Raw genomic sequence first — 23,292 nt, 5'->3', positions numbered from 1 at the left:
TATGTATGAAAAATATTCCTGATAAAATTTTATAAATCTGTTTTAGATTCTTATGTAATTTTAAAATCATGATATTTAGAAATAATTCTCTCTGGACAGGATCCTAGAAGTGAAAATAATTAATATCTTCCCAATCTACTGATTAATTTAACAATTGATTTCCATTTTCCTTTTGTTAAACCAAAGTGAAAGGCTGCACTAGATCCTGTCAGATTTGGCTAATTTTAGGAAAGATGTGATTTAGATGAGCCATTTGAGATTTTTCTTGTACTTTAATGAAATGACAAACTATTTGATAATTTTAGAGTATCTCCATAGCAATGGTAAAGCCTGTGTTAAAATAATCTATGTGTTATATAAGAGCAGTTTCAACTTTATTAGGGTGAAAAATTAGGGTAATTTTTCTATGTATTTCAGGTGTTAGTATACAGTTTCTTTGTTCCCCAAGACCTGAGGAACCTATTGAACATGTTACAGCATGTCTGCAGGCATTGCATACCTTGCTGGAATCCCCTTGTGCCAGAATTCATATTGGAGAGGATCAGGTACAGTGCATTTTAATGCTATAGAATTATATTCCTTATATTAAGTAGATTTAACTTGTTGAAATAAATGTATTAAGTAAAATATTATAATATTATGGTTTTAAGTATTTAGAATTTGTTTTTCTCCATATATGTGTATATACACATACATACAGAAATGTGTGTGTATATTCAACTATATAAATATTCACACTTTAAAAATTGGTCTCCTTTATCATATGTAGACCTACTCAAATAATTACCAAGTATTTATTGTATGCAGAGAACTGTGTTGGATAAGATAAAAAACTTTAAATGGGATAGTACATCCCCTTGTGGAACTTATAATCTAGTAAGGAAGATATGACACATTCATAGATACTTAACTACACAGTGGATCTTTCATCTCATGATAGGAGTTTTCTGTTAAGTGAAACAGCTAACACCTCACATGTAGTTGAGAACTTTCTAGAAGAACTGGTATTTTGATTTGGACTTTAAAGGATGAGTGAAAAGAGGGATATGTTTGGGGGGAAAAATTAGTGACTTCAAATTTAGATGTAGAGCACGTTAGTAGGGGTAAGGCTTAACTGTTTATAATGTAAATATGAAATTATTTTCCAGTAATGGAGATGAAATACTACTATAGTATTCAAATCGTATCTATCTTGACATTCTTACTATAAAAGAAATCAGAAGACAAAAGGAAGTTATATGAAAAGATGGCTCACAGATTTTCCTAAAAGAAGCAAATGAAAGATTTCACAGGGTTGGTTTTTATCATGCATTCAAAGGCAGCAAGAATCATTTCATTGGATATTTGATTATTTTTCTTTGCAGTGTTAGTGATTAGCATAAACAAAAAGACCACAGTGAAGATATTTATAGCTTATTTACCAGCATTGATTGCAGTGTATAAAGAAATAGAGAAATTGAACTAAGAATATCACAATTTCTCCAAATTTAATTAAAATATACTTTGATACTCAGTGACTTCATTTTAAAAGTGAGCATAGTAGAGAATGACAAAAATGTTGGAAAATCTATTTCTGGCTCTTGAAACAGAAAAGACTTCACAGAAGTCTTACAACTCTATAGCATAGATAGTTTCTTCAATAAGAAATTTTTGAGGCACTAGACATGTTGAACACCAAATAAGTTGGTTAAACTACTTATATCCCTTTTTTCTCATCTACATGAAATCATTATGAGCATTATTTACACATATATCAAGGATTTATGTGATGAATATATGAAAAGACTGGGAATGGTGGTGTACATCTCTAATCCTAGATATGAAGAAGGCTAAGGCACTCTTTTTTTTTTAATGCTTTATTAGCTTCTGATTTATATCATTTGTTTCCACCAGCTTTTGAGTTACAAATTTTCTCCCTGTTTTAACCCTACCCACCGCCCCAAAATAGCAGTCCCACAGGATATCCCCTCCTCCAATCTGCTCTCTCCCATACCCCTTTCAATTTTTCCAGTGGGTCTCTATGCCTCAGTGCCTGTATATCTTATTTCCCAATTACATGTAAGATGGCATTAATAATAGTATATACACACACACATACACACACACATATATACATATATATATATATATATTTGAATATTTGATTTTAAAACTTTGAATTCCAGATTCATTCCTTTCCTTCCTTGTCACCTACCCTTGCTGGGAAGATAAGCAGTTCAGTACAGGTTGTACATGTGTGGCTAATGCAAAACAATAACATACTAGATATATTGTAAAAGACTGACTATATTTCCCTCCCTCCTATCCCACCTCCCGCTTGTTCTATTCTCTACTTTGATCCTGTCCCTTTTCAAAAGTGGGTGCTTCCAACTTCCCTCCCTCCGAGCCTGCCCTCCCTTCCATCGTCCCCCCTCTGATCCCCTTCCCACCCTATTCTCCTGGAAGGTGAGATACCCTATTTAGTATGTATTTCACTCCCTCCTCAGGCCAGATAGGCTAAGGCACTCTTGACTATAGGAGTTCTGAGTTATAATGGACTATTTGTTAAGGGTATTCACACTAAGTTTGGGATCAACATGGTGAGCTTTAGGGAGCAGGTACTACCAGGTTGCCTAAGGAGGCAACTGGGCAAGGTTGGAAATGAAGCAGGTCACAGTACCCATGTTAACTGGTAGTGAGATAGAGGAGAGCCAGTCTCTTTAAAAAAGTGAGAGAGGGGTGGCTAGCTGGTGCAGTGAATAGAGCACCAGCCTTGGAGTCAGGAGGACCTGAATTCAAATCCGGCCTCAGACACTTGGCACACTTAATAGCCATGTGACTTTGGGCAAATTACGTAACCCCAGTTGCCCTCAAAAAAGCAAAAAAACAAACAAACAAAAGTGACAGAACAGGAAGGCCTTCATAAATTATATTGTACAGCATACTGCATATTTATAGTAACGAATTCAGAAAATACAAAATCCCAGGTTTTACTCATTATAAAGAAGCATTTGATTCTTCAGAAAATACCAGTGTTAAAACTTTCCTTCAAAAAGGTAGTTTCTGTGCATATGTAAAAATAATATGATTCCTTGAAGATAAAACAGCAGAGATAACTTTGCTTGAGCTTCTAATTATTGATATCATAGTTTAGACATGTACCTATAGTGGATGATTTCTAGAGCAGTCTAAATGGAAGAGAGATTCCTTATAAATGGTGATTATAGATGTAATTAGATATAGATATAGATGTAGATTAGATATAGATTATAGATAGAGATAAGATTCTCCATCTGCTCTTCTTGTGGATGGAACTATGCTAGTTGTATCACATCCTATGGCATCTCAGTCTCCTGAATGAGATAATTGATCATTCAAGAATTTGTTCTATAAAGGGGTGGTTAGGTGGCGCAGTGAATAGAGCACCAGCCCTGGAGTCAGGAGCACCTGAGTTCGAATCTGGCCTCAGACACTTAACACAAAAACTAGCTGTGTGACCTTGGGCAAGTCACTTAACCCCAACTGGCCTCCAAAAAAACCAAATAAATAAATAAATTTTAAAAAGATAAGAATTTGGTCTATGAAGTATAATACTTCAGGGGAAGATATGGATATTCAATGCAATAGAGGACTTTCAAGCATTCTTTTTTTTTTTTTTTAGCAATAGGGGTTAAATAACTTGCTTAAGGTTACACAGCCAGTTGTGAAGTAACTTGCTCAAGGTTACACGGCCAGGTGTTTCTGGGTGGGTGCTAAGTGTCTGAGCCTGGGATTCGATCTCCAGGTCATCCTGACACTGGAGCCAGTGCTCTTACTCGCTGTGCTACCTGGCCGTCCCAGGACTTTCAAGCATTCTTGATGAAAAGACCAAAGCTGAACAGAAAATTTGACAAGAGAAGCATTGTAAAGCCAAGCATGAGTAGCTTTCCAGAGGACTGCTGCTGTGAGCAGCTTTAAGGTTCTGATCATGTAGTATAGTGAACTCTCTATTTATTCAGCAGTAAACAAAAGCAAAACATTCACAGAAAACAAAGTACAGCATTCACAATGTTATAACATAACAACTTATCACTAAAGTGGCCACACAGTTTTCATCAAAGTGCTCACATAGTTTTAAACAAAAGATATCATTCAGTAAGTCCTTTACTCAATCATCCTTAAGGATCAAGCCTCCTTAAGGGACACAAAGTACAAAGGTCAAAGTTCTCCACCTTTAGGTCACATTGTCTTTACCCCTCAGTCAAAAAGTCTTCTTTCTTCTTGTTTGGAGATCATCCTTAAGAGGTGCAAGATACAGAGTACAAAGTTCTCCCACCCCTAGTCCACAGGAAATCATGATCTTTTCAGTCAGCACTAAGTACCCAAGGAGAGGTCTTTTTGTCTTGGCTCAAGACTGGCTCTCACATTCCATGGCTCCTCTTTCATGGTCCTAGCTTTTGCCTGAATTTACCTAAATGTCACCTGGATTCAAAGGTAGGCAGCTCTCAGCTCCTCATCCAGTTTCATATTGAAGTTCACAGTGTCTAGTCAACCTCAAATCCTTCACAGTTTCTGTTACCAGAACCAAAACAACATTCATACACATTGCTGTTGCCATCATCAATTCACTATCTGCCTGTGATGCCACTACAGACCCACAAACAAGGTCTGAGAAGTCAGCACAAACCCACAAACAAGGTATGAGAGCTCAAATTGTCAGTATAGTCCCAGGAACTCTGAAGCCTTCCTCCAGGACTTCTGTAAACAGACAATAAGAAAATCCTCTTTCAGGGCTTCCAATAAGGTCCCAGGGCTTCTGGACAAAGGCATTACAAACAAAAATCAACACAGACAGAAGAGACAAATAGAGTGCCATCACAACAAGTGTTCCCTTCTCAATTCTGCTCTTTCCCAGCTTGGACTTCTCACTATGTATGGTCAGCTCCTCTGGGTTCCACCCACCTCTTACATCCTTCCTTTTCCTGTCTTTGACAAGTCCCACTGTGGGTTTCACAAGTTATGTTTCTTAACAAAGACAATAAAATCATGGACAAGGCTCAAAAGAAACTTGAACTGAAACAAGGTGCTAAATAATTAAATAGTTGAAACAAGGTGCTAAGTACTTCTTTGCTTGCCATTACAAGCATGAAAAGGTAAACAGGAAAGAGAAAACATAAGGAACTTATTAAAGTTGAACTGTTTATATTTGTACATGAAAAGATGATATTTGTAACTCATGAGACTTTTCTCAGTATTAGGATAGTTGAAGGGAATATATTATATACAGGTGGGTATATGTCTATATATCTATGCATAGGGGGCCCAGGGTGAACTCAATATGAAGGGATTATATCTAAAAAATAAAATTAAGAGGTGAGGGAGGAATATATTGGGAGAAGGAGAAAGGGAGAGATAGAATAGGGTAAATTACCTCACTTAAAAGAGGCAAGGGAATGCTGTTACAATGGAGGGGAAGAGCAGGGAGGTGAAAGGGAATGAGTAAATCTTACTCTCATTGTACTTAACTTAAGGAGGGAATAACATACACACTCAATTGGGTATCTTGCCCTACAGGAAAGCAGGGAGGAAGGGGAAAAGGGGGTGCAGATTAAAGGGAGGGCAGATTGGGAGAGGGGCTAGTCAGAAGCAAACACTTTTGAAAAGGGACAAGGTCAAAGGAGAAAATAGAATAAATGAGGGTGGGATAGGATGGAGGGAAAGATAGTCTTTCACAATATGACTACTATGGAAATGTTTTTCATAACTACACATGTGTAACCTAAATTGAATTGCCTGTCTTCTCACTGGGGGTGATTGAGGAGGGAAGAAGGGAGAGAATCTGGAACTCAAAGTTTTAAAAACAAATGTTAAAAAATTGTTTTTACATGCAACTGGGAAATAAGATATACAGGCAATGGGGTATAGAAATCCATCTTACCCTACAAGAAAATAAGGAGTAAGGGGGGCGGGGATATAAGAGAAGGCAGAGACTGGGGGAAGAGGTAGTCAGTATATTTGCCATTTTGGGGTGGGGGGTAGGGTAGAGATGGGGAGAAATTTTGTAAGTCAAAATCTTGTGTAAATGAATGTTGAAAACTAAAAATAAATTCTGGGGGAAAATATCTTCTGGAAGTAGTAAAGTAATTATCTTCTGAAATAGTTAGGGTAGTACTACTTCTGGGTAGTAAGGAGGATGCAGTAATGTGGAGACAAAACAAAACAAAATTGGATTTCTACAAGCTTCTGACATCTGTATTTTTTTATTTGTAGTCACTACTCATTAGATTGTGTAAGTGAAAATTACTTAATATGTGATTGTCTTCTTTTTTATATGAACTTTTTTTTCAGATTAAGAAACATTCTGTTGCTCAGGCATCCTTATTGTGGGGTGGATAATATTCTTGAGTGACTTAAAGATCCTAATGCTATTAGCCTCATAAGATTAACCCATCTTCTACATTCTATTTGAGTGTCTAAATACTAGTAACAATCTGATTTTTGCCTGAAAATTCTTTCAAATAAAATGTCACTATTCTTTGATTACTTCTGTTGTTAATTCTTATTTTTTTGTGTTATGCAGTTACCACCTTAATCTCTAAATTTCTTGTTCTTTGCAGTCAATTTATTAGATTTTTATTCAAGTAAATTGTTTGGAAATTGAGAATGAATTGAATTTCTCTCTTCTCATTTATCATAGCTCATTGGTGTTGAGTTGCTGAATGTGCTGCATCGACTCCTTTTGACTTGGAATCCACCCTCAGTTCAGCTGTTGGTTACTGGAGTGGTACAGCAAATAGTTAGAGCAGCTCAAGATTATTTGCAAGAAAAAAGAAACACTCTAAGTAAGGCACTAATGGTCACCTTGCCTTTTTAAAAGGATCATTTTTCCAAGGAAAATGAGTAGAATTTTTCCTTTGTAAGTGAGCAGTGCTATATAGGGAACAGAGTGCTAGATTTGGAATCAGGAAAACGTGATTTCAAAACTAACCTCAGATGTGGGTTTTGTAAGCCTGGTCAAATCATCTAACTTCTCTGAGTCTCAGTTCTTTATCTGTAAAATGGGGATAATAATAGAACTTACCTCAAAGGGTTGTTGTGAGAAACAAATGAGAATGTAAAAAGTTTAATAAACCTTAAAGCACCAGATAAATGAAAGCTTCTTATTTCTCCTCTTATTATTTCTTCTGTTGATAAATTCAGAAACAGTTTGATACTTGATATCATAGAACTTGCTGACAATTTTAATCTCGGTTTTAAACATAAAAATTTTAAAGTAGTCTTATTTTTATCTAAGATCCATATAACTAACAAACTGTAATAAATTTGTTATAATAAAAATCTCTACACAACCAAGACATTTTAAAGCCCAGTCAGGGGCCCTTAAAAAAAAAGTTTTGAGTATAATGAAATTCTATAACAGACGTATAATTGAGCCCACTGAGATGAGGCTTGTCCTTTAGCATCAGCTGGATTTTGGAATGCTTTTCTTAGGCCTTCTTATCATATTGTGTTTTATCTGCTGGTATATGTTGCCTTTTATGTTGGAAGTTTCACCACATTTTCTTTTATCTAAGATGAAGATGATATGGAAAAAGAGACTTGCCCCGTGTTAGGAGAAGGTGGAGACAGTGGTGGTCTTGTTCCTGGAAAATCTCTTGTCTTTGCAACCATGGAACTCTTGATGTTCATCTTAGTACGACATATGCCACATCTCAGTACCAAGATGTCGGATTCACCAAGTCATGTGTCCACCAAAATTCGATTATCGGAAGAAAGTGCTCGTTTAGTGGCAGCTGCAGTTACCATCCTCTCAGATCTCCCATCTCTTTGCTCTCCTGCTGGTATAATACATTTGATTAAGATTACTTCTGTATCTTTTTAATCTATTTTAATTTGCTTTCCTTTACAAAATTCAAGCACTGACTAATGATGAATATAATTATTCTTTTTAAAATAATTTAAAAGGTCCATAACATGTCAGAAGACTGAAATTCCCATATGACTATAGTAAAATTAGCTATTAAGATAGTAACAGGTTGGTGCGGCTAGGTGGTGCAGTGAGTAAAGCGCCGGCCCCGGAGTCAGGAGGATCCGAGTTCGGTTCCAGCTTCAGACACTTAACACCCACACAAAATAACTAGCCACGTAACCTTGGGCAAGTTTGCCCTCCAAAAAAAAAAAAGCAACATGGTAGGAAACAGGTTAAAAAAACACAACTTTAACATTTGCTTCCTAAAATCTGACACATTTTTGTGTTTTGTCTGAAAAGTGAAACGGTCATATTTGGGGATTTGGGAGGAAGTTGCCCCAGAGGAGATAGCCCAGGGACTTAAACAGTAGCAACTTATTAGCAGCAACAGTATCTTCCATTTCTCAATATTACAGATATGCTTTTGATACTTACAAAAAGTTCTTATGTTTTAAAATTAATTTTAGAAACTTAAGGTTTAAACTGTATGCTGAATTTGTAGTATGTAAAGGAAAAATTAACCATAAATAAATAGGCATGAAGTATCATTAAAGATTAGCAGGCTATTAAAAGTTTGTGGATTCTATTTTGTATCATTTAATCACTATCAGCTGCTACCAAGAGTGATTTCTAATTTCTAATTCTATAATGATATATGGTATAGTTTATACTGTATTTAGTTATAAACAAATATATAAGGTAGAAAATAAATTTTAACACCAATACACATATTTTAGTAATGTTTTCTTTGAGTTTTAGAAGTAATTTTCTGAGCAAATCCATCAAGATTACTGTTTGTTACTATTATCAGTTAAGATTTTTTATAGTTCAATTGCTACCAATACTATTATTGTAGGTATTTTCCTCCCTCAATCTTATTTAACTTATACTTGATGAATAATTTGGTAACAATTTCCCATACTCACTAACATGTCAAGTATTTTTGAGCAATGCAAAATTAGAGGAAGTCTTCAAGTTACTTTTGATTAAAAATAATTCCTGCCTTTTCTATCAGATTTTTGATGGTATATATCATTCTGTGAATGCATTATACACATCTCAATGCTTTTCATCTGTACAGCAGGATGTAAAAACTTAATTTAATCACCTAGATATTTTATACAATGATGTCAAATGTATGGACATTTGGGAACAGTTGAGTGACTGAATTGGTTATTTTTATCTCTATATATTTATCATTATGTAGACATAGGGGCTTATTCCTTCTTGTAGTGAATAGCAAATAAATACCAGAGAAGTTCCAAGATTTGTAGCCATCTCAGTGTTTTGTTGTCCAACTAACTGGAGCTACAAAGGACTTCTAGAGAAGGAAACAACTCAATTCAAAGCAACAAGCATTTTTGTGTGCCTTTTATGTTTGTGCAAGGCCCTGGGCAAGGTACTGGGGATGGTAAGGCAAAATGAAAAATATTCTCTGTCCTCATAGGTCTTAGATTCTGCCAAAGGGGAACATCATTTAAATAAAGTAATGCCTACAATATAATTTGACAAAGAAGAAAGCACCAACAATTAGGATAAATTAGGAAAAACTTCATGTAGAAGGTGACACCTGAATTCAGACTTGAAGGAAAGTCACCATTCTAATCAATGGAGATAAAGAAGTACATTCCAGAGCAAGGAGGCATGGAGATATGGCATACCAAATTTATGGATAAGCAAATAGGCCAGAGGGCATCAGTGAGAGTAATATGAAGGAAGTCTAGAAACATAAAGCTTGAGTCAGAGTGTGAAGGGCTTTACAAGCTGAGGAGTTTTGAGGTGTGGTGGTTTTTTTTTTTTTAATTTGGAGATAGAGTTTTCATTTTATCTTAGAGACACTGAAAATTCTTGAGCAAAGAAGTTATTTGTTAGACCTCTGCTTTAGAAAGTTTATTTTTATAAGTAGGTGAAAAATGGATTCGAGAAAGGAGGCACTGAAAGCAGAAAGTTAAATTAGGAGACTTTTTCAATAGTCCAGCTGAGAAGTGATGTAGATCTGAATTAGGGTATTGGTTGTATGAGTGGAGAGAAGAGGACAAATGAAGGAGAAATTGTGGAGGTAGGATTAACAAGATTTGGAAACTAATCAAATATTACAAATAAGGATGAGTTGAGAGTAACTCAAAGATTTGAAGCTGGGTGGCTTGAAAGAGAGCATTTTCAATACCAATACTATTTTCAACAGAAATTGGAAGGTTTGGAGGAGTAACAGATTTAGGGCGTGAATATAATAAATTCATTTTAGTCATGTTCAGTTTGAGATGCAAATGGCACATCCAAGTGAACCTACACAGTAGATAATTGAAGATGCAGAATGAGAACTCGAGAGAATTTTTTAAAAATGTTATATATCTAGGGTATCCCAAAAGTCTTAGTGTAGTTTTAAGCTGTATTTAATTTTTAATAGCTTAAAAAACTGCACTAAGCCTTTTGGGATACTGTGTATCTATCTATCTATCTATCTATCTATCTATCTATCTATCTTTCTACATATTTAGTAATCATAAAAGTTAAAATTGTATGTTGGAGTGGTCAGAGTATCATTAGAGGTTTTAGGAGACCCTCAGTTTTGTTTGTTGTGTTATTTCAGTCATGTCCAACACCCCCATTTGGGGTTTTCTTGGCAAAGATATTAGAGTAGTTTGCCATTTCCTTCTCCAGCTTGTTTTGCAGATGAGAAAATTGAGGCAAACAGGATTAAGGGACTTGCTGAGGGTCACACAGCTTGTAAGTGTATGAATCCATATTTGAACTCAGTTCTTCCTGACTCCAAGCACAGTGCACTATCCACTGTACCACCTAGCTACCTCCCCCCCTCAATTTTAGGTGAGAGGAAATAGGGAAGGCTTCATAGAAGAGGTTGCACTAAATATAGGATTTTGAAACAAAAGAAGGAAGGATGTTGGTAGAGCAAGATGGAGGGATTGTTCATTCCAGCCATGAAGAGCATATAACTGAGGCTTTTAAAAGAAGACAGAATGTGATTAGGGAACAGTTAGTAGTTCATTTTGATTGGAATACAGAGTTTATACATAAAGAAGTGTGAAATAAAGGTAGAAAGGTAAACTGGAACCAAATTATAGAGTCCCTTGAGTGCCAGATTTATTATAATATTAAGTACTAGGAAGCTACTAACAGGTTTTGGATAGAGGGTTAAAGTGATCAGAACTGTGAAATAGGAAAATTATTTTAGCAGCCACATAAAGAATAGATTGGAGAGATAGAGAATAGAGATTGGTTAAGAGCTTTTTACAGTAGTCCATGATAGAGGAAATAAGGTCCTGGACAACTACAATAATAGTTGGAAACGAAAATAAGAGGATGAATGCCAAGGAGAAAAAAGAAAAAAAAACAAACGTAGCAATAAGTTGAGTGGTTGAGAGGGATAGAAAACTTATGGGATGGGGAGAGTTAGTGAAGAGGAAGCTGCAGTATTTAAACCTTAAGTGATGGGGAGGATAGTACTGTCATCAACAAAAATGGGGAATTTAGAAGGAGGAGCTAATTTAGAAGACAAATTTGCTTGCGAACATTTTGATTTTTAGGTCAAGACAGGACCCCCACCCCAAAGTTGAAATGTACAAGAAGAAGTTATAATTATAATAGAATACATAGTAACATGAACATGGGAATAAGGCGGTAGAGAGAACATGATTAGAGATTTTCTTTTTTCCTAGCTAAAACCAGAGCCGGTCCCTGGTAGCTCCTGCTTTAAGGTTTGCAAAACACTTTTCATGTGTTAACTCATTGAGTAATAGGGATTCACTGGAGTTTATTGAATAAGGAGAGACTTAGCACAAGAGAAAAACCACAGAAATATTGTGGGAAACAGGTCTTGTGTCAGAAATTGCATCTGAATTTTGACCTGTGTTCTTTTCTTTCAAGCTTGGGGAAGGGGTGGTGGTAAAGAGAGTACCTCCCTAGTGAAAATGTTGTGGTTTCTTAGTTGAATAAGTAGTATAGATTTTAGGAAAGCAGATTTCAAAAAAAATTAAGAGAAAATACTGGTATGATCCCATAAAGTGGAATTCAGCTCAAGAGGGAGTCAAAAAAATGCACTTCTGAATACAAAATTGGAAACAGTCTTGATGACTAAGAAAAAAATCTTAACATTATGAGCTAAGTTGATTAGATTTTTAAAAGAAACACACAAAAGATGGAAAGATGGACAAATAAGTAACAAAGAATGCAAAATGTCACTATCCTATGAAACTAGTATCTTCAGATTTTAGAGTTAGAAAAGACCTCAGATCATTTAGTCAGACTGTCATTTTACAGATGGTGAAAGTGAGGTTAAAAGAAATTACTTGCTCAAAATCATATAGCTAGTTAGTGGCAAAGCCAACACATCTCTCTGTCAATGAAATTCAAAGTTATCAAGTGAATAAACAAAGACCTCAGGATCTGTTGAAATATAAATAAATTACATTGTTACAATATTTGTTTTTTTTTCTCTAGGAAAAGTACAGAACATTTGTACAGATTTATTTTTTACTTCTTTCCCTTTATAAAATGTAGTTTATTTTTGACAATGGGTAACCAAAATGCAGTTGAAATGTCAATTTCAAATTTAAGCATCATGTCACAATCTGTTTTTTCCTTTGAGAATTTACAAAACTATATTGATATAATAATATTATATAATATTATTATATAGTTATAATAGTTAAAGATAATTATTTCTTTTTTTTTTCGGAGAGGGGAAGGCAAGGCAATTGGGGTTAAATGAATTACCAAAGGTTGCACAGCTAGTAAGTGTGCCAAGTGTCTGAGGTTGAATTTGAACTCAGGTCCTCCTGACTCTAGAGTCAGTGCTCTATTCACTGTGCCACCTAGCTGCCCCAATAATTATTTCTTTCTGATTTGGGAACTGATATTAGATCCTATTGTTCCTGGTAAAGTGTTAATACAAGAACTTGTGAATAAGTAACTGAAGTTTGCTCAATACCAATATATTACTCACAGTTAGTACCAACTATTTGAAACTAAATATGTTAACAATACATCTATAAAGAGAACTTGTGAGATTGAAAGTATACAGGAAACAAAGGACCTAAAATGAGGATGATTGAAATCTGTTGGTGGTTTTTCTGTGGTATAAATTGTTGAGATATAGCTCCAAACTGAAAATATCCCTTAAATGAAACTTGTACCATGCTAGCTTAAGTAATAGCAGAGATTAAAATTGTACATTAAAGAAAAGAGACTAAGTGGCAAAGACCACATAATAAAACACAGAGAGAAAAAGCTAGTATATTTCTGATCTTTCAGAAAAATGTTTTTGTTATACTAATGACATACTATTAAATAGAATATTGGTACATTCTATTTTCAAGTAAAAGTTTTAAATAACTTTTAGGTAATAAAAACTTATTTAATAAAACTTTTATAAACTTTAATTCAAATTTATTTAATAACATTTATAAACTTTAATAAGTTTATTTGATAAAACATTCAACTTTTGTTTTTGTTTTTGCTTTTTGGAGGGGGAAAGGTAGGGCAACTGGGGTTAAGTGACTTGCCCAAGGTCACATGGCTAGTTTTGTGTTGTGTCTGAAGTCAGATTTGAACTTGGGTCCTCCTGACTGCAGGGCCAGTGCTCTATTCACTGTGCCACCTAGCCACCCCAGCATTCAACTTTTAATGTGTTACAAAAAAGACACTAAAAAGTATCAATAGTCAAAAAGAATTTTAAGCCATTTGATAGAACAGTAACCTTAGAGTTCATAGATTTTATTTTATTTTTAAAGTTTGGTTTTATTTTCAATTCTGAATTCTCCCTTTTTCTCCTTCTCTTCCTCCACCCATAGAGAGGGCAAGAAAAACAAAACCTATTACAAATATGTTCAATCACACACAAAAAATTCTCACATTATCCTTGTACAAAATGGGTTTTTTTGAACAAAGAAATAAAAGAAAATATGCTTCTGTCTGCAGCCTGAGTCCATTAGCTCTCTATCTAGAAGTGGAGAGTTTGTTTCTTCTTGAATCCTTTGTGTTGATCAGATTTTCTAAGTCTTTCAAAATTGATTATCTTTACAATATTGTTATTATTGTATAAATTGTTCTCATTGTTCTGCTCTCTTTACTTTGAATCAGTTCATGTATGTCTTTTTGGATTTTTTCTGAAACTGACCCCTTCATCATTTCTTACAGCATGATAGCTTTCTATCACTTTAATACCTTAACTCATTTAGCCTCCATTCCCCTCAGTTTCCAATTCTTTACCACCACAAAAAAGAGTTACTATAAATATTGTTGTATATCTTTTTTTTTTTTCTCTTTTGAGTTATAGACATTAGTAGTAGTAATGCTGGGTCAAAGGGTATGCATAAACCCTCTTTAGGCATAGTTCCAAATTGTTTTCCAGAATGGTTAGACCAGTTCATGGAACATTAAAATACTGGTTTTCCCACACACCTTCCAGCATTTGTCATTTGCCCTTTTTTGTAAAATTCATAGCTTTAGACTGTAGTCTTGGTCTTCATACCCACCAGTATACTCAGAGGCACCTAGGTGGCATAGTTTATAGAAAGCTGGGCTTGGAGTCAGGAAGACCCAAGTTCAAATCCAACTTGACACTTACTATCTGTGTGACCTTGGACAAATTATGTAACCTTCTTACAGTCTCCTCAACTGTAAAATGAGAATATTAATAGCATCCACCTCCCAGAGTTGTTATGAAGTTAAATTGAATTAATGTTTGTAAAGCTCTTAGCATGGTACTTGATGTGTAGCACACACTATATAAATGCTAGCCATTATTATTATTATTATTATTAGCTAAAACCCAGAATGAGTTGAAGCTTACAGAAAAAAATTTTTATGCAGCAAAACATGATTTAAAAAAAGAACCATGATCAGAATAAGAATGAGGAAGGAATATGTTTGTCGTTTAAGAAGGATAATTTAAAATTAGCAGTTCAAATTTTATATTTCCTAAACTCAAATCCTATATCAGAGAGTGATTCTAAACTAGAAAGGGTATACCAAACAACATGAAGAAGGAACTGAAAGCCAAGATCAGGAAATTAAGAATATCTTCCTCTTTTTAATTAGTTTAAATCCCCAAGCTCAGAAGAATTAAGGGTTAGGGTACTGAAGGTGCTTATAATTGTGATTATAAAACCAGGGTTCAGTAATCTTTGAGAAATGGAGAATAGAGGAGTAGTTAGAAGCCCAAAGATAGACAAATGCCACGAATTTCAAAAGTGGGGTTAAAAAGGGGTGGTAGGTGGCGCAGTGAATAGAGCACCGGCCCTGGAGTCAGGAGGACCTGAGTTCAAATTCAGCCTCAGACACTTAACACTTATTAGTCTTGTGACCTTGGGCAAGTCACTTAATCCCAATTGCCCCTCCAAAAAAAAGAAAAAAGTGGGATTAAAAGATATATTCTGGAAACTATTATAAATAGTAAGGTTTGTATCTATTTAGAGGCAGTAAGGTGCCACGCTGGATAGACCACTGGACCTGGAGTCAGGAAGGCCTGAGTTCAGATATGGACTCATATATATACCAGCCTTGTTATTGTGGGCAAGTAACTTAACCTCTCTTTGCCTCAGTTTCCTCAACTGTAAAATGGGGGAAAATAATAGCACCTACCTCTCAGGAGTGTTGTGAGAATCAGTAGAGATAATATTTTTTAAATGCTTAGCACAAGCCTGGAATATAGTAAGTACTATTTAAATACTTCTCTCTACACCCACCTCCCCTTCATTTGCTTCATAATTCTAGAACAGATTTTTAAGTTGAAGGTTTGTTAGCACTTAGTAAAGAAAGGAAATCTCTTAACCATCATGATATAAGTCAAATTAGCCTCAGTTTAAAAAATAGACTTACTACTATAGATTAATAGAGTAGGGCAATGACATAGACATCATGTATTTGGATTTCTTCAGAGTATTTGATAAAGTTTCTCATGGTGTCTCGTGGGCAGGCTATAAAAGCTTGAGTTAGGTAAAGTACAGTTAGACATATTTGTGAAGCACTATGCCTAGAGAGTGTTGTTTTATGAACTAATATAAACCTAAGAGAAATGGTATGCCATACCATATGTAGTGTGTCACAAAGTTCTTATTAAAAACTTAGATGAGGTCCTGATTATTTAATTTTTAGATTAAACAAAGCTAGGAGGGATGGATAGTTGAATGGAATCAAGATTCATTATTATCCTGAGAAGCTACAATGTTCTCTCTTGCCAAAAGAATAGAACTAAAAATCCTACATTTAATTTTTAAAACTCAGTTACTTAAGAACTGAAAAGGGAGAAATATTATGTGGGGTTTTAGTTGGTCATAAAATTAGTATGAAGTTCATCAGTCAATAAGCATTTGCTATGTACCAGACACTGTTTAGGAGATACAAAGAAAGTCAACGGGGGCGTCTAGGTGGTGCAGTGAATAGAGCACTGGCCCTGGAGTCAGGAGGACCTGAGTTCAAATATGAATTAAGACACTTAACACTTACCAGTCATGTAACCTTGGGCAAGTCATTTCACTGCGATTTCCCTGAGCTCCCCCCTCCAAAAAGCAAAAAAAAAGAGAGAAAGGCAAAAACAGTCTTTGACCTCCAAGTACTCACATTGTCATAGGGAAAGCAACATCTAAATAACTAAGCACCTAGACTATACATCCAGAGTAGATGGAAGATAATCTTAGAAGAGAAAGTACTAGTAGCTAGGGGCCCAAGAAAGACCTCCTGCAGAAGGTAGAATTTAACTGAGTGTTGAAGGAAGCTAGGGAAGCTAAGAAGTGGGAATGAGGAGAGATAGTATTCCAGACATGAGGAACAACCAATGCAAAGGTATATGTGTGACAGCAGCAATTGGTGAATATCACTGAATCACAAGAGTTTGTGGAATAAAGTGTAGGGAGCTAGAAAGGAGCCAGGATGTGAAGAGCTTTAAATGTCAAAGAAGATCATATATATGATCCTGAAGATAATAATAGTAGAATTTATGTAATTCTTTAAGGTTTGCAAAACACTCTAAGTATGTTAACTCATTGAGTAATAGGGATCCACTAGAGTTTATTGAGTAAGGAGATGACATAGACCTATGGTTTATGGAAGATAAATTGGAGTAGGGAGAGGATTAAGTCAGAGAGAACAATTAGAAAGCTATTTCAATAATCCAGACAAGAAGTGGTAAAGGCCTAAACTAAGGGGTCAGCTATGTGAGTGGAGAGAAGGGCACATATATGAGAGATGTTTCAAACGACAGTTTGACAATGGTTTGGAAGGGAGTCAAGGATTATACAAAGATTATATAAAGATTGTGAGTCTGGATGACTGGGAAGATTATTGTGTCCCTCAGCAGTAATATATTTTATGTTTAAGATATTTAGAGACATGCATCAAGATACCTGAAGGGAGAATGGTGAGGTAGGACAAGTGATGTTGTGAAACAACTAACTCTCCAAGAAAAGAAAAAAGTACTTATGATACACTTTTATGTTGAGACAGCATCTCAGTTTCTTACATCTAGACAATAAACAAATCAATAAATCAAGCCCCTATTTTTACCATTTGCTGATTTCTCAGACGTAAATGCTCACACTGAAATTTTAAATCAGTTCTCATAAGTTGGTATGACCTGGCTTCAGCATATCCCAGTGCAGAACTGAAAGTTAAAAGAGACTAGGGTTGTATATATAGATTTAGGAATCATTTGCATTTAGATGATAATTGAACTCATAGGAACTGAGGAGATCACCAAGTAAGATATTATAGGAAGCCATAAGAAGAGGCCCCAGAATAGAGCTTTGGAGAATATCTGAAGTTCGTTGGTAGTAAGTTGCTTTAAAAAAAAAAATAATGCATGAATAGAAGCATTGTTGATGAAACAGCCTCTGGCTGTCCTTCAAACTCAGAAATTGTGTGATTCTATTACTCTGTGCCATATCTAGAAATATAATTTGTCCTGTTGTGATTTTGGCCTGGTAGACCACATCTAGAGTAAAACCTTTTCAGTATACTAATGAAATTTAGAACCCCTAGATGAATATGAAATGGGGGTCTGGAAATTATGTAATATAAGAAATAATTGAAAAAATTAGACACTGCATTATCACTAATAGAGGATGTTTTAGAGAAGATTCCTCTTTAGATGCTGGAATTATACTAGACTAGATGATCCTCAGGGTCCCATCTAACTATACAATTATACCATTCTGTTTTGCTTGGATGAATGAAGACTTTAGTGGGGAGCATGATAGCTAGTTTCAAGTATTTGAAGGACTATTACATAGGAGTGGACATATTTGCCATTCCAGAGAGCCAATCTAAGAAGTTAGCTTTATGAAAACTTTGACTTAATATAAGGAAGAACTTTTAACATATCCAAATGAACCATTTCACAAAATAATTTCCTTTCTCTAAAAGTGTTAAGTAGAAGCTTGGTAACCTTATGTAAGAGGTATCATAGGAAGGTTTCCTCTCTTGTTTGCATGTTGGGCTAGATGTTATTTAATGTTCCTTCAATCTGAAAATTGTATTATTATTGTTTTCTGTAACTCTTTACTTTTCTGACCTCTCTGAGCTCTGATAAGTTGACATTAGGACACAAAATAATTCACATAGTTGTTTTATCATTAAGGAGTGTTTCAAAGTACATAGTTGCCTTGGTTTCCCTGTTTTTTATTTTATTTCATCATTTTTGTGATGTGAAAAGTCAGATGCAATTAGGAGCCAGAGATCAAAGAGTATTAAGCAGGAAAAATAATGGAAGTAATAAAAACTGTGGAACAGGATGTAGAAGAACAAATACTGATCCTGCTTCTTTCTTTGCTATAGTGTTGCTTTGTTAACTAACACTTTATAACACTCAAGGTTATACAATAATAATGTAGTAAATTTTTAATGAGAACTGAGTAAAAGAAATCATTTCAAAAAATACCTAGCATATAGTATAATAAATGCTTGTTAAGTGATTGATCTATTGAAAAGATAAATTGCAAGGAAGTAGTCCTCAGGTCATCCTTCATTTCTGTTTCAGGATGTATGACAATATTACCCACAATTCTTTTTCTGATTGCAAGAATATTGAAAGACACAGCAATAAAGTCTGGGGATAATCAAGTACCCCTCCCAGTCAGTGCAGCTCTACAAGGAATTAAAAACATTGTAACTCTTTCAATGGCCAAGACTGATGAAACTCAAAAGCAGTGGACTGATTTAATTCGTAGCACTCTTGCATGTATCCTGGAATATTCTCAACCAGGTAAACTAATCAGAATTGTATTATATGTCTGTCAGGTCCATAAATTTATTAATTCATTCATGTGAATGACTGTGTTTGAGGTTTTTGAGTTATTTTTGTGCCATTCTCTTTCTAAGTTACAGATTTTAATTGTTTACAATGAAGCAAAATAGAAGAAAAGTTTTTAATTCTCATGTACCTGTCCTTCCCTCAAGTACAGGTTTTATTTCTACTATATATCAGGTTGAGAATAGATGTTTTTAAAAGTCCTAAACAGTGTCATAATTTTTACTTTTAAAAGTCCTTAGTTTTGAAAGACCAAAACTGAATTTACTTGGTAGCTCAAAAAATTAAATCATTTTTATTTATGTTGCTGAACATAGTTGAGATAAAAGAATAGTTTATATTATAGATTCCATTCATATTTGATGTCCTTTGTTCAGAATGTTGATTTTTAAACAAATACATTATTCAATAGCTAATTATCAGAAAAGAGGAAATGATTGTCTTCTTTGACTTAGGAACATGGTTCAGCAATACTGCATAAATAATATAAATATCATTTTCTAATATCTGTGGTAGAGGAGTGTTAATAATTATAAATTCTTTTAGACTTCATTACTAAGAAGACCCTACACCTTTGATAAAACAAATTTCTTATGAAGTTAACTGTGTGATACTCTAAAAATAGTAGTATCAAATTCAAATAGAAAGAGTGCCCACTAAACTACATAAACATTACTGTGGGCCACATTTTGACTTAGTTTTAAAATGTAATTTATCTTTATCTGATTAGATTTTACTTATTTTGTTAAATATTTCCCAATTACATTTTAATGTCATTCAGTTCCCAGTTACATTTTAATTTAGTTCAGACTACATTCAGTAGTGTTGCAGGCTGCTTGTTTGACATTTCTTCTCTAGAAGACTCTTTTAAAACACTGATCTCCATTAGAAGCTTCCCAGTAGATACATTCAGATTTTCAAAAAGGAAGAAGGTCCACTGCTATGTATTCAGGTAATCATTGATTTTTAGGATATGTGACAGTCCATTATGAAAGTTCTATTTTTCCACTAATTGAAGAAATGTTAAACTGAGGGTAGAGGGGAAGGCAATCCTCAGATGTAATAAAAATCCCTCCTAAGAATACAATGTTATTTAACAGTCTGAACAAAAAAGAGAAATTTACATTTACACATATGAACATTGAGGCATTTTTTGTTTGTTTTTTTGCTTTTTTTTGTTCTTGTCAATTGAAGTTAGACTATTTCTAGGGGGAAAAAGATAGTTACTTGATTAATAAGAAAATGAATAACTTTGGGACATTTAGCTGTTAAAGTATTTTAAATGATCTGAATTATGAATAAAATACTTTCATAATTTTTAACATTATTCTAGTAAATTTACAGATGACTAAAACAAAATTCTTAAAATTATAAACTCATCAACAGTAATATATTCAAGTAAGTTACAAACAAAATACTAAAGATAATTAAAATTAGTATTTAGATTTATAATAATATGATCAGTTTAAATTTGCCATATTGTTCCTATTATATACCATCTCAGTCCCTTTAAAATTTATCAGATTCACCAAATTTTTCATTATTGAGTTACCTTTTATGTATATTTCCCATTAATTGGACTTACAGTCTCTTTCTATAATCAGCAAATAGTTTGGGACAATACGTTTTTTGCTTTTCCCTTTATAATGGTTTGTTTATTTAACTAATGGTTGGAACCTCATTAGAAAATCTACCATAACAAAACTGACAGAGTTCTTATTCATGACAAAATGCTAATTATTGTTTGGGCCAGCTGCCATAGTTGAGCTATACACATGAAAATAGTTGGCCAATCTGACTGGTGATGTCAATGTAAGAACCAAGTAAAAAACTTAAAGTGGTGCCTAGGGAACCACATAAATTAAGTTGGTATTTTCTTTGCAAAATACATTTGCATCATAATTAATTCAATTATTAATTCTATAGTGATTTTACATTAAATGAAATAATTATATTCTTAGAATTTTTAAATTTGACATACATTGAGAACAGTGAGAGCACTGGACTGTTTGTGATCTGAATTCTTGAAGAGAATGACCACATTGATGAGATCATAAATCAATTGAGTATTGGATTCATGAGACCATTTTTATTGAGTGTGTTATTAATAAGCTTATTTTAATTCTACCCACTAGAATTGACTCAGCTTCATTTGATCAAATGTTTGAAAGACAGTAACCCAAAAAGTCACGTTTTAAGAGCTACCTGAAATTTTTTCCAATCTACAATTTCAAGAGTGTGGTTATAATTAAAGAAATTGTGCCAGATTCCTTTTTGGGAAGCATATAGAAGTGCCTAGTCTTTCAGTGCAGAGTAAATAAACAAAATATTGCTCTTAGATGTCTCTGGCTTTTGAAATCAACTAGAGTAGTTAGTTACATAAATGTTTTTGTTTCAAGAAGCTTGCATTTAAATCTTTAGTAATCTGCAATTTCCAGATGAATTACATAACTTTTCTTGAGTTCTATTCTCATTATTTACGCTCTGTATTCAAATCTTTTGGGCTCCCATTTTGGGCTCCCTAAAAATTTGTACTTAGTTGTTTTTTTAAATAGGATTGATGAATTATATTGTCATGGTGACATAATAATTTGTACTTAAATCATACTTTGAAATGTCCTTTTTTATAACAACTTTGTCAGATAATTAGTACAAATATTGTTAAGCCTATTTTACAAATGAGGAAGCAGAAACTCTTAAGATGTTGTGACATGCCCATAATTACACAACAAATTAATATCTGATATGGGATTTAAACCAAGATTCCATAGATGAATTCCAATTTTCTGTTATATCACACTATTTCTTACATCATCAAAATAATCACAGTGAAGTACACAGGGGTACACAAAAAAAGAAATTGAGCAAGGAATATGGCAGGCCTTAATAATGTGAGTTCCATGAATGTGGTTGGGGAAAAAAAATTACATCTTGATTCTCACTAACCTCTTGTTGAAATTTAGCATTTCTCTCAATTATGAATGTAGGAAGCAAACATTATTCTAAGAAATAGTCTAGTAGATGTTTAAAGATGTCCATGGTATGGTACTTGATCTCTTTCAAAGAATCCCCATGTGCTTTCTTGAGTAGCAGGATAGCTGTTCCACTTATGGTTATTTATATTAATTGTTACTCTGAGGCACACACTGTTGTAATAGATATTTGTGGAAGGATTAATTTACTATTTGAATTCTAAAATAAATACAGAAGGCTACTATTTTCCTTTTTCCCCTCATTTTTTAGAAGATTCGATGCCTATTCCTGATGAAGTGAGCATGCTTACAGCTATTGCACTCTTCCTGTGGTCTGCTAGTACTGAAATAATTGGAGTCCAGTCACTACAGAATGGCTGCATGAACAGATTTAAAAATGCACTGAATTCCTGTGATCCATGGGTAAGTTACACTGAATTTTTTTTTTCATGAAATTCAGTGCTAATTTATCATGACTATTTCCAGTTGATTTATTTGCAAAATTCAAGAAATCAAACTGAATAATAACTGGTATACAAATTTATAAATGTAATATAAATTGGTATGAATACCACAATAAATGAATTTTAGAAAGAAGAAGCAAAAATAAGAAATAGATTTAAACTTGACTGGATGTGGATCCAACCAAGATGGTGTGATGTAAGAGTAAATAGTATAGCCCAATTCCTCCAACAACTCTTCTAACAATGTATCTTTCCATCACAAATTCAACTCAAAAGCAAGTGACAAGAGCAGGAACTGTTGGAGCAAAGGTGAACTGGGATCATGGAGCCATACCCTGGAAGCAGAATAGAGCTATAGGTCTGTCTCTCTGAACCCAAAGAGAGGATTCTTTGCATTGGGAACCTCTGACACAGTCCCTGCACAGGGCCTGCAGTACTGTCCTCTGACGCTGACAGGAGATTTTGAAGTCATAAAATGTCTCTGAACTGTTGCTTTAAACTAGAAAAAGGGATATCAAAGCCAGACTGTGGGAATAGAATAGGGCCAAAAATCTGTTGCTTTGACCTCTGCATCAGAACATCAGATAAAAGAACACGGACAATACCAAATGAATACATTTCCACCAGAAGAATACAAAGCTTAGCACAGAATATTTGAATCCAGGA

The 23,292-nt window shown here is 34.2% G+C and overlaps 1 protein-coding gene across 2 annotated transcripts in view; it reads left to right on the top strand.

Moving 5' to 3' along the window:
- The window catches only part of HEATR5B (HEAT repeat containing 5B), a 135,947-nt gene that overhangs the window by 100,721 nt on the left and 11,934 nt on the right, over window positions 1-23,292 (top strand). For both annotated transcript variants that reach the window (XM_069072208.1, XM_069072209.1), the window contains 5 exons: window positions 418-545; window positions 6,656-6,800; window positions 7,533-7,799; window positions 18,921-19,145; window positions 22,434-22,585. In XM_069072208.1, the coding sequence (XP_068928309.1) occupies window positions 418-545; window positions 6,656-6,800; window positions 7,533-7,799; window positions 18,921-19,145; window positions 22,434-22,585 (917 nt within the window). The remainder of the gene's footprint in view (window positions 1-417; window positions 546-6,655; window positions 6,801-7,532; window positions 7,800-18,920; window positions 19,146-22,433; window positions 22,586-23,292) is intronic.

The sequence above is a fragment of the Petaurus breviceps genome, unplaced genomic scaffold (genome assembly GCF_028583685.1).
Source record: "Petaurus breviceps papuanus isolate PSGF00001 unplaced genomic scaffold, PetGlider_PUasm1.0 90845, whole genome shotgun sequence".
In the NCBI taxonomy this organism is placed as follows: Eukaryota; Metazoa; Chordata; class Mammalia; order Diprotodontia; family Petauridae; genus Petaurus; species Petaurus breviceps.
The sequence above is the reverse complement of the archived record's forward strand: the minus strand, read 5'-3'. Positions and strand labels throughout refer to the sequence as shown.